This window comes from Oncorhynchus clarkii, chromosome 10, assembly GCF_045791955.1.
Source record: "Oncorhynchus clarkii lewisi isolate Uvic-CL-2024 chromosome 10, UVic_Ocla_1.0, whole genome shotgun sequence".
NCBI lineage: Eukaryota > Metazoa > Chordata > Actinopteri > Salmoniformes > Salmonidae > Oncorhynchus > Oncorhynchus clarkii.
Window position 1 is genome coordinate 35,134,028 of NC_092156.1, and position 12,882 is coordinate 35,146,909.

Sequence of the window (12,882 nt, forward strand, 5' to 3'; positions counted from 1 at the left end):
TTCTCTCCAGGAAAAACATCAGGGACAGACTGATATTCTGCAAAAGGTACAGGGGTTGGACTGCTGAGGACTGGGGTAAAGTCATTTTCTCTGATGAATCCCCTTTTCGATTGTTTGGGGTATCCGGAAAAGAGCTTGTCCGTAGAAGACATCAGTCCTGTGTCATGCCAACAGTAAAGCAACCTGAGACCATTCGTGTGTGGGGTTGCTTCTCAGCCAAGGGAGTGGGCTCACTCACAATTTTTTTAAATATATTTTTTTAATTTGACCCCTTTTTCTCCCCAATTTCGTGGTATCCAATTGTTTTTAGTAGCTACCATCTTGTCTCATCGCTACAACTCCCGTGACGGCTCGGGAGAGACGCTGCAGTACAGCCCCCTTAACCACTGCGCCACCCGGGAGGCCCGGCTCACTCACAATTTTGCATAAGAACATAGCCATGAATAAAGAATGGTACCAACACATCCTCCGAGAGCAACTCCCAACCATCCAGGAACAGTTTGGTGACGAACAATGCCTTTTCCAGCATGATGAAGAACCTTGCCATAAGGCAAAAGTGATAACTAAGTGGCTCGGAGAACAAAACATCAATATTTTGGGTCCATGGCCAGGAAACTCCCCAGACCTTAATCCCATTGAGAACTTGTGGTCAATCCTCAAGAGGCAGGCGGACAAACAAAAACCCACAAACTTCAAGCATTGATTATGCAAGAATGGGCTGCCATCAGTCAGGATGTGGCCCAGAAGTTAATTGACAGCATGCCAGGATGGATTGCAGAGGTCTTGAAAAAGATGGGCGAACACTGCAACTATTGACTCTTTGCATCAACTTCATGTAATTATCAATTAAAGCCTTTGACACTTATGAAATGCTTGTAATTATACTTCAGTATTCCATAGTAACACCTGACAAAAATATCTAAAGACACTGAAGCAGAAAACTTTGTGTAAATTAATATTTGTGTCATTCTCAAAACTTTTGGCCACCACTGTATATTGTAAAATTTGACTGCGTGACAGACCATACATCATTTAATATCAAACTTTTTACCTCTGAAATGTAGCTAACGGATTTCAGATAAGTAATTTTATTTTTTAACCTGAAGGCTAGCCAACTATCTAGTAAACACTTCGGTTACAAGGTTGGTGTCTCTTTTTAACAAAATTAAACGGATATATCTTGTAATTAAACAAAATAGTAAAGTGGCCAATAACTGGGGACTGTAGGCCGATAATAGGGGACAGTTTTTTTTGCTAAACCGGTTATCAAAAAGCTGCTAGTAGTAGTATTTCCACTGAAATATCAAACATGCTAATTGCTAACCCATTAGCTAACATTTTTACAACACCAATAATCACAAAATATTGATGGCTTGATCACAATAATACTGTTGTAGGTAACATATTTCTTAAACGCTGTTCAATATTCCGATAGTAGGGGGTGCTACGCTAGTGATTTATTGCAAGTATTAATCGCGATTAACAGTTGAGTCTGATTTTACATTAATGGCGCTGGTCTCTTAGTCTATTGGTCTACTAACATTCCCCACCCCCCACAATTTCTCTCTCTCAAGTGAGCCAGAACTTCCAAAGAACCCCGCTGGTCTCTCTTCAGCTGAATCCAGCCCTCTTACCTGTCCTACTTTACACAACCCTACAGTGATACCAGATGTTTACCCACTGATCCCCGAGGCAATTACCCTTGCCTGTCAGGCACATTAAAGGTGCTACATGAAGGAGTTTTTAGAATTTTGGCATTGTAATTTCAGAAAATGTCCATAATATGTCTGCAGTAATAGTGGAAGTAAAGTGTTTCACAGTATTACTTACCTGCCAGTGTTGTGATTGTCTGTGATATTTACCTATTGATTTCTCTCACCGGGTCGGCTTCTGTTGTCAAAATGGGAAAGCTGTGGCTGTGTAATCTAGTGGGAACACGGGCAAGCGGCCAATGTAGAAATCGCCCTGTCATTTCCTGTTTGCAAAAATTCTACACTGTTCGCTCAATTGCAGGTTATGTGAGAAAACAAGCACTGAATAGTGTAGGGAATCTAAATCGCTGTAATAATCAAAAATATCATTTTTACAGCTGTTGGAAGCTGGAGGACCAAAAGCGAAAGTAAAAGGCTCAAGCGAGAGTGTCCAGAGGAGATTTGCTTTGAATACTGTTGCAATTCCCGTCTTCCACATAGCAGAGAAATTCAGAAAAATTCTGTATACAGTTGAAGTCGGAAGTTTACATACACTTAGGTTGGAGTCATTAAAACTCGTTTTTCAACCACTCCACAAATTTCTTGTTAACAAACTATAGTTTTGCCAAGTCGGTTAGGACATCCACTTTGTGCATGACACAAGTAATTTTTCCAGCAATTGTTTACAGACAGATTATTTCACTTATAATTCACTGTATCACAATTCCAGTGAGTCCGAAGTTTACATACACTAAGTTGACTTTATCTTTAAACAGCTTGAAAAATTCAAAAAAAAGATGTCATGGCTTTAGAAGCTTCTAATAGGCTAATTAACATCATTTGAGTCAATTGGAGGTGTACCTGTGGATGTATTTCAAGGCCTACCTTCAAACTCAGTGCCTCTTTCCTTGACATCATGAGAAAATCAAAAGAAATCAGCCAAAACATTGTGGACTTCCACAAGTCAGGTTCATCCTTGGGAGCAATTTCCAAACACCTGAAGGTACCACATTCACAGTGGTGGGCCGTCAGGGCCAGCAAGGCCTTCTCTGCTGGCCTAAACATCCTCAGAATATAATTTAAAAATATATATATTTTCCCACAAATATGTATTAAATTATTCCCCAGAGTAAGAGTTATACTCTTCATTTCATAGCTCTCCTCTTGGTTGCACTGCTTCCAGCCCCAGGTTGAGATTTGGAGGGCTGGTCTTTATGTTAGATCTTTTATCCAATCATATTCAGCCATCATGTGTTGCCAGGGGTCTAAAATCTGCCCTCAGGCCTTCAGAATCAACAGTGTGGGCGCTTGTAGCTTAAAGTGAATGGAAATGAAAATTTAGTGTCAACCAATCAGCTTTAGAGTTGGCTATTGTACGCCTGCTGGCTGGCTCCACTGTTACACAGGAGCCAGCTAGCAGGCGTAGTGTGTGCACGTCTTTTGATTGGATTAACAATATTGAGAGGCAGGTCCTATATGGGCAGGTCTATGCAGAACCTCAGAACTAGGAAACTGAATTTGATAAAAAAATTAATTTGCATACTACTAAGCTGTTTTTTCAACCCACAATGGCGGAAGGAGGAGAAGATATAGATTTGGTCGAGGATATAATTATAACGCCATTCTCAAGACAAACTTTTCAAGAAAAGTTAGACATTGTCAGGAGAGGTCACCCGACGCTACAAAGCCTGTCACAGGCGGGAAAGGGGTTCGTTCGCCACTTTCAAAGTTCCAACTACGAGCGCTATCAATGGCTCACAGGCTCCGAGAAGCACTGCAAATTGTACTGCTGGGAATGCCTATTATTTGCAAGTGATCGATTTGGTGTTTGGAGCCACACTGGCTTTGCAAACTTGAGTTGTCTAACCAAGGCAGCAACGAGACACCAAAGTATGGCTGGGCACTTACAAGCAATGGTGCTTTTGAAAACTTTTGGGGACACCCGAGTGGATCTACAGCTCAACGAACAAGCGTGCAGGGCAACGGGAGCTGCACAATGAAAAGGTATTGTACTCTTCCCCTGCAATTCTCTGAATAAAAATGTCAATTTCAAGGTGACGCAACGCCTGGTTATACTGCGTTTCTGTCTAAATGTATAGTGTCTAGAGCCATGGCATCATAATAATGGTAAAAGGAGGTGGATTCATTCTGGTGGGACTGTGTAGGACCTCACTGAAGGCCCAGGCCCCAGGCCCACGGCACGCCACTGCACATTCATCTGTACAAACAATAGTACTCAAGTAAAAGCACCATGGGACCACGCAGCTGTCATACCTCTCAGGAAGAAGATGCATTCTGTCTCCCAGAGATGAACGTACTTTGGTGTGAAAAGTGCAAATCAATCCCAGAACAACAGCAAAGGACCTTGTAAAGATGCTGGAGGAAACAGGTACAAAATTATCTATATCTACTGTAAAACGAGTCCTATATCGACATAACCTGAAAGGCCGCTCAGCAAGGAAGAAGCCACTGCTCCAAAACCGCCATAAAAAAGCCAGACTACGATTTGCAACTGCACATGGGGACAAAGATCGTACTTTTTGGAGAAATGTTATCTGGTCTGATGAAACAAAAATAGAACTGTTTGGCCATCATGACTATCGTTATGTTTGGAGGAAAAAGGGGGAGGCTTACAAGCCGAAGAACACCATCCCAACCGTGAAGCACTGGGGTGGCAGCATCATGTTGTGGGGGTGCTTTGCTGCAGGAGGGACTGGTGCACTTCATAAAATTGATGGCATCATGAGAATAAAAATTATGTGGATATATTGAAGCAACATCTCAAGACATCAGTCAGGAAGTTAAAGCTTGGTCACAAATGGGTCTTCCAAATGGACAATAACCCCAAGCATACTTCCAAAGTTGTGGCAAAATGGCTTAAGGACAACGAAGTCAAGGAGTGGCCATCACAAAGCCCTGACCTCAATCCCATAGAAAGTTTGTGGGCAGAACTGAAAAAGCGTGTTCGAGAAAGGAGGCCGACAAACCTGACTCAGTTACACCAGCTCTGTCTGGAGGAATGGGCCAAAATTCACCCAAGCTTGTGGAAGGCTACCCAAACCGTTTGACCCAAGTTAAACAATTTAAAGGCAATGCTACCAAATACTTATTGAGTGTATGTAAACTTCTGACCCACTGGGAATGTGATAAAAGAAATAAAAGCTGAAATAAATCATTCTCTCTACTATTATTCTGACATTTCACATTCTTAAAATAAAGTCGTCATCCTAACTGACCTAAAACGGGGAATTTTTACTAGAATTAAATGTCAGGAATTGTGATAAGCTGAGTTTAAATGTATTTGGCTAAGGTGTATGTAAACGTCTGACTTCAACTGTACATTTACACTTTAACAATTTGAAATAGTTTTATTCCTGAGTTTTTTTGAAGAATGTCAACAAAATAAGGTCCGCCAAAGATAAAATGTATTTATATGAATGCTGTTAAGTAGAGAAATTGTCTGTTCAGTCGGAAATTAATATCCAACTCGTCAGTGACAACTGTGTGGAGTTTGTGACAGCAACGATGTGAGCTAATTAGAGTATTATAGACACTATGTCCTGGAATTTCTTGTGATCTTCCATGTAGAAGAAGCCTTTACCTTTTAACTACTCTTGTGTAGCTTGTGAGCAATACATGTTACATGTGCGTGTGCGTAGCTCAAAACATTCTGACCCTACAGATGTTTTTGTAAAAAAAGATCCAGGCCCCTTCAGGATCCGCCCTTGTCTCAGAAACACCGCTCTAGCGAGGCCCCCGTTAATCTCAAAGACCAAGAAATAGAAATAGACTAATCCAATAGTACAACTCAGAAGCCTGTAACTCAAACACACAATGTTTAAAAGGGGTTAGAAGTTTCTAATCAAGCCAGCTTGATAGTGGGACTCATTGGGTTAGGTTATTTGATACATACTTACGTAATTTTATTTAACTAGGCAAGTCAGTTAAGAAAAAATTCTTATTTACAATGACGGCCTACCCCGGCCAAACCCTAACAACACCCTGCCAACTGTGCACCGCCATATGGGACTCCTAATCACAGCCGGTTGTGACATAGCCTGGAATCAAACAAGGGTCTGTAGTGACGCCTCTAGCACTGAGATGCAGTGCCTTAGACCGCTGTGCCACTCGGGAGCCCAAGTGTATCCATACATACACTCGCTCGCCCTCTCTTTCTCGAGCGGAACATTTCCTTTTTCCAGTGCGGGGTTTGCAGTAAGGCCTTGGGGGACGTGATGACCGCCATGTTTCTGCATGGGAGAGTGATCCACTGTGATGGCAGCTTTACTAAAACCATGTAGGCCCCAGGACTTCTCATCACCTTGGAACAGAGGGCACAACAGTGTCACCCCTGGAACATGGTCACCAAAACAACCATTCTGACAGATTACTTGCTAACTTTGTGTTTGAAGGTTTTTTGTATGCGTTATATTTTCAAGTTATCGTCAGTTCTTGTTTTCTTCGCTGACACTGAACATATTTTTTTGTTAATCAGTCTAGATAAAGGGGAGGAGACAGGTTAAAGAAGGAATTTTACAAGTCTTGAGACATGGATTGTTTATGTGTGCCATTCAGAAGGTGAATGGGCAAGACAAAAGATTGAAGTGCCTTTGAACGAGGTATGGTAAGTGCCAGTACACCGGTTTGAGTGTGTCAAGAACTGCAATGCTGCTGGGTTTTTCACGCTCAATAGTTTCCCATGTGTATCAAGAATGGTCCACCACCCAGAGGAAATCCAGGCAACTTGACACAACTGTGGGAAGCATTGGAGTCAACTTGGGCCAGCATCCCTGTGGAATGCTTGACACCTTGTAGTCCATGCCCCAACGAAATGAGGCTGTTCTGAGGGCAACTTAATATTAGGAAGGTGTTCCTGATGTTTTGAATACTCATTGTATATCTGTAATAAAAAAAAACATATGTAAATAGTTTGACAGTTTCCATCATTTATGTCAACATATTTGAACTGTGAATAACATTTGACCCCACGTATTGCGGTGCATTATATTACCCAAATGGACAACCCCACTGGAAGTTTTGTTTTACAATGACAATGAAATTAAGCACAATATTTTAATACCTTGGGTTTAAAATGGCTTTGATTAAGTTTAATTGCTCAATTCAAAATCAACACAGCAACCCTGTGGTTTAAAAGCAGAGAGCATTAATACATGTGGAGAATGAAAACAAGTGATCTTAGAACTTTAGCACCTCCACAGAATTGGGTTTCCTTTCACCCTCCACACGGTAATCATTTAAAAGGACAAACATCACATACTTATACATCAAGAGTGAGTGCAAAAAAAAGATGCCGTAAGTCCTTTGACACACTTAGACAAGAGAGACTCTCACGTTTCACTTGAATGTACAGCACTTTGGCACATTCAGCTGTTTGCTTTGGTTACAGTAACGGACAGCTCATTTACATTCACAATCTAAAGCAAAAGCAGCTAGATCATGTTCACTATCTATATAGATATCAGTAAGCGAGGGGACTGGGGTGTAATTCTTAGTTCTGATAAGCATGGAGAGCAGTCATCTCTTTCAGTCACTCAGATTTAGAGGGCTGAATGGAGTCCACATAACACAAGCTGACAATCATGTCAGGGACACTTGCAAACCAAAACCAGAGACGCTACATCCAATGTAAAAGAAAAGGAGCAACAGACATCAGAGAGTCATCTTCCTGGACTGAGAACCGAGGGGATAAGACTGGTGAGCAGGAGGGTGGGAGGGGCTCGAAGTTATGATGACCAGGGGGAGGGGCTTGAAGTTATGATGCCCAGGAGTTCTATTCATCTCTTAGGCTGTTGTTGAAGTGATAAATCAGATGGTCAAGATGAACCATGTGCCAGTTAGCAAAGCCCTCCAGGGAAGCAGCCAGCAGTAGGTAGGGGAATCAGGCTGCAGGCGTGTCTGAGGGGATGGATGAATGTTCAGTAGTGTGATGTGTAACGGCTCTCCTCAGGCCCAGTCTATGGGCGGATGAAGACGTGACAGGGCACCGTTTTTAACAGCGCAGCCCTTTTCTGCCCAGGAACCGCAGCACTGCATAGTTATAGGTGGTAGCTACCACATACAGAAACTAAAGAGAGTGAAAGATGGAGAGAGAGAAGGAGAGCGGGACAAAAGAGAAGACTTTTAAAACATTTAAAAAAAGGTTTTCACAAAAGTGCAGCTGCATTCAGACGACATGTCAATTATTCAATAGCCTATAGGGCATCACAAGATGATCTCTTTTTTTGTGTGCACACATTTATCACTCGCTTAGGTGCCCCTACAGTAGGCCTATAGAATACTCTAAGTCAGTTCTCTAGGGATTGGTTCGCTTTTCTATTACGACCTAGCTGGTCTTATCACCTTAATCATTGTTGAAAATCAATAAATATTTACTGTGCTGATGGACAGTATGATAAGATTGTTCTATTTCTCTGAATTGTATTTTTCTCTGCCAAAGAACCTTAAAATGAACCCCCATACCTCTCTGGTGGTATGCCTAAAACTAACCCAGTTGGAGCTGCAAAATCAAGTCATACTCTGAACCTAAACAAAGACGGTGACAAACCCCATAGACTCATAAGTCTGGGTGGACATTCTTACTCACCAGAGCCAAGAGAGCAATCCCTGCACCAGCAAAGGCAGCGATGTATAGGTCATAGGTGACAAAGAACTGCAGAGAGAAAAAAAGGTTTCTTAAATAGTAATGCAATGTACATTGAATTGCTATTCAGAATAATAATTTAGCTGTGTGTTTTGTGGGTTTATGAAAGGTTACATAACCCAGAAACACACTAATTCTTTCAAAGTAGTTTTAAGACAACGCAAACAGTAACTCACCTCTTTTGTTTTGCAGATGGATGCCAAGGTCATTCCACAAGCCTTCCCTGGCATTGCATTCCAAGGCAGCAGACCTAATGAGAAGCTTGTCTCATTAATGTGAAATAAAAAACTGTACATTTTAAATGTAAAAAAAATAAAAATAATACTAACATACGGTGGCCCGGCTAGCTCAATCATAAGCTAAACGTACCATACTGCCGAGCATCCATGCAGATCCAGCCGTGCTGGTTGATGCTGGGTGTCGTCTCAGCCAGGATGTTGATGTTGTGGCAGGTCTGTGCCATATTAAAGAAGAAGAAGACGGGTATGGCTGTGAAGGCAAACACCGCCAGCCAGATCACTGCCAGGACGTATGTCACAATGATGAACTGTGGAGCAGCAAGCAGAGCCGGTCACAGGAAGTTATTGGTCAAACTCCAGGGGGATACAGGATGTGACACAACATGTCCTATAAGGCTTCATTACTGCAGTCATACAACACTATAGAGGGTAAATACTCTAACAGGAGCCTAATATCCCTGAAGCAATACAACAGGGATTCATGGATAATTATCTATAAATTGTTTTTGGATTAATTCTCAACCAGTGGGTAGATTACAAGCTAGAGTAGGCTATAGTGCCAATATTATTTTAGCAACCTAAGAAGGAGGTGATGTAATTCCCTCTCTCTCTCCTCCCTTCCTCCCTACTCACCGTCAGACTAAGGCAGCGGCCACATCTGGTGCTCCGGAACTCTCCGAAGGTCTGCTTGACAGCGCTGGTGGTGTAGAATCCCTCGGCCAGCAGCAGGATGCAGTAGAGGAAGAAGAAAGAGGCCAGGCCATAGATCACGTACTGGAAGTACTTGATACTGGGAGACAAGGACAGGTCATAATAAGGAAAGGTCAGAGATTCCATGGTGACAAAAGGTGCTGTTGAGAGGTGTTTTCTCTTAACCTATCTTAAGGAAGGGTTACCAATACTACTACTACTGCTGCAAGAGCCTTTACATTTATGTTGCTTGATTTGCACAACTTATCTATAAATACAAACAATTAAATTAGGTTATTGCACTTAAACAGAAAAGTTTTAAAGAGTCACTCACAACGAGGCCAGGATAACATAGTCTTGTATGTTACGAACGAAGTAAGTCTCGACGAGCACCTCGGTGTGTGCCAGTGCCTCGTGCCCGCAGCCACAGAACAGTGCCATGCCGGTGAAGCAGAGCAGAGTGGAAACCAGGGAGGGGTAGGGCACTGCCCCCAGGCATCGGATACAGCAATCATAACAACCTGGTGAGGGGGCATAATACATCAACACACTGGCGGCACACACCAACACACAGCACATCTACGACAACGTCCAGACATCTCTCAGTCACCCTGCTTGGGGAGCTGTTAAACAGAAAGACTCCACTGCTTCTGCCAAAATTCCAACAACACCCACTATCAACTTCCATCAACAGGCATGAAAGCAACAGAAAAATTACAGCGAAAAACAACAGCGAAACCAAGTGCAGTGTATCCAATCAAACAATGTTAAAGTGTCTATACAAAACCAGCCGCCACTGACTTCACAGCATTCTCATACACTTCCTCCAATGTAAGCTGTGCTGGGGAAGCAGATAACAAACATCCAGACTGTTAATGGCTGTATTGATATAGGAATCAGAGAAAGAGATGCACCTAGGGCTTTGCAAAGCCAAGGCTGTCTGACCGGAAACATCTGTTCCTTTCGATCTTGTGCTCCTCAACAACAAGCAAAGAGTTTATGAATCAGTGATGCTAAAGGCTCAGCTGCAGGATATTTTCACCAAAAAACTGCTCTGTCTGCAATGGTTTCATCCGTGTGTAAAAGCTCCTCAGCTCCAGCCAACGCCTCACAGCTCAGCCCCTCTACTCTCCAGAGTTCATCCCTCTTTCTCCACCAACCGCCATCCACCACAGGCGTCACCAGGACAGGAGGGAGGGGAGAGAGAGGAGAGAAAGGAGAAGGCACTGAAGGATGGGTTCCAGGGGCCTTGAGAGAGAGCCTGTCTTTGTGGCGGGAGACACAATGCCCTTTGTCTTAGCTAGGAGTGGAGGAGAACAAAGGCCAGTGATGTCAAACAAACAAAGACCACACTAGCACCACCACACACACACCAACAATCTAATAAACAAGCCATGAGCATCTGGGTGGGTGGGGCGGGGGTCAGGGGAGTTTCTCCACCACCAGGATTCTCACAGTATCACTGGCAATGTCAGTACTATGTGCCCAGGCCAGCCTACGGCTACAGCTGGCTGGGACTGGTACCATGGCACTGAATGAGTTTCTATGTCAGCAGGGGGTGAGGACCGTAGTTCAAGTGTTCAAGAGTGGGAGGAAGCACAATAAATGGGAGCGGGAACTGAAATATCTTCACAACAACAACCATGTTGCTCATTAAAGTTGTATGATCTATAAACCCCATTCGGGAAGGGCAAACAGTGTCATGATCATACATAATAAATGATTGAGCTGCGGCAAACGTTCCACGCAGACTAAACATTCCTGTAATCTTAAGGTTTGTGTGATTTTAGTGGGTAGGAATGAACAGAGGATATAAATGAAACAAACTGTCATTTAAAGAAAAACAGCAACAGCTTGGAGGTTGTTTGAGTCTCTGGAAACTATATAGGCCACAGACACCCCCTCTTCAGCTGTGCTCTGAAACACCAGTTAGAATGACAAATGTGCCATGATAACCCATGAATAAAATCACAGCACAGACATTACCAGAATGCATTGAAGGATCATACCAAGCCTAGTCTTTACTGCATACTAAATCTGAATTAACTTTAGTGTAGAGAAAGTCTTTTTTTTGACGGAATAGTAATGATGGAAGAATAGCCGGCTTAAACTTGTCTCCAGAGTCAGATGGAAGGAGTGCAACAAAGGATTTCATGCAAATTTGCTAATTATGCCCTGCACAGTGTGGGAGTGTGAAAGCCTTTGACACGATCGACCTTGCATGACCTCTGTGCTGCCTACGCTGGTCATCTGTCTATCTGAACCCTAATTAGTTCAAGCCACCTTTCAAAAAACGTTTCACAGATATAAGCTGTGTGAGAGAGGTGGTTTGATTAACATTTGAACATAATTGATATTTGGTTATATTGAATTTATTTGAATAACATGTTTTATGTTCAAGAAATGTTCATTAAAATGAGTAACGAGTATCAATAAGCTTGGCTGATCAAAACGTTCAACTGACTGTTTAGTCTACAATACTACATATGTATTCCTTTATCTATGTGTTACCTGGAATCAAATTCTATCAATCCTGCCTATGCTTCCAATGTTGTGTTATAATATGAATAACCCATGAGGTACCCACAAGTGGACATCATAATATTATCAGAAAATCATATAATACAATCAACTTGCAATAAAACCAGTAATTATCACAATATTAATGAAGGCTTCAAATTATTCTCCTGAAGGAACACAAACTTCTCAGGAAAATTATATTTCAAAAGTAGATTAATCATATTCCACAGACCAACTTTTTTTTTTAAAGATATTAATAGAAAATCTGAAAGACTCATTAGATGACCACTTACCCATGTTCAGAGAGAAGTATGGGGTTATTGAGGTTTGGCTTGGCGGCTTTGTGACTGTGATATGAGGATATGAGAAGTTATTCCCCACCAGTCCTATATGAATCTGACTTGCGCTTTTGTCTAACCAACAATAGACAGACCACCAGCTCACAGAGCCAGATCTTAAAGACACAAAGTCCCTTTTCAGCCATTGACCATCACTAATACAGCCCTGGGTTCAACATTAGGGACAGTGCAGGGTTCAAAGGCCCTAATGAGTTTACACTTGCATTTCAATCACTCTCATGCATACCAAGTTCACACAAAACACAAAGACTCTCTGAACAATTGTATTAGTATAATATATAATTTCCCAATGTTTTTGAGCATACAATATAGCTCACTATTTGAATTATTTTATACAGTCATTATTGCTCATCTTTATCAAGGGTGTCAATAATTTCAGACCCCACTGTAAGCGTGATCATCATGTGTGCTGGATGCCTGTTGGAAATGTATTCAGTTTGTGGGCCGCTGCATGGCCAGTTCATTCTCTCTCATTGGCCAGGCTATTCATGGTCTGCATAGTATCTGTGCTGCCTGTCCGAGGCACGTAAAGGTCGCCATATGGTCAGTTAAAGCAGACACTGGCTGGTGGGTGCGTTTGACTCTTCAGAAAACATAGAGATATGAAGAATATACAGACAAAGGAGCAAAACAAAAAGCAGACCATGTAAATGCCACTGGACTGACATTGAGGAAGTAGACTAACAAGGGGACATTGAGGGCTGGGTCCAGCTGCTGCTCTC

General features: G+C 42.2%; 1 protein-coding gene across 2 annotated transcripts; it reads right to left on the minus strand.

Moving 5' to 3' along the window:
* Nucleotides 1-6,777: 6,777 nt before the first annotated feature.
* On the minus strand, nucleotides 6,778-12,224 carry LOC139418349 (myelin proteolipid protein). 2 transcript variants are annotated; one of them, XM_071167737.1, is made up of 7 exons: nucleotides 12,095-12,224; nucleotides 9,616-9,802; nucleotides 9,225-9,381; nucleotides 8,722-8,899; nucleotides 8,529-8,602; nucleotides 8,296-8,361; nucleotides 6,778-7,776 (listed from the first exon to the last, which is right to left on the minus strand). In XM_071167737.1, exons 1-7 carry the CDS (start codon nucleotides 12,096-12,098, stop codon nucleotides 7,702-7,704), a joined length of 741 nt encoding a protein of 246 aa, XP_071023838.1. In that variant the 5' UTR covers nucleotides 12,099-12,224; the 3' UTR covers nucleotides 6,778-7,701. The 2 variants fall into 2 exon arrangements, with proteins under 2 accessions (XP_071023838.1, XP_071023837.1); XM_071167736.1 differs by lacking the exon at nucleotides 12,095-12,224 and adding an exon at nucleotides 10,196-10,451.
* Nucleotides 12,225-12,882: the final 658 nt, after the last annotated feature.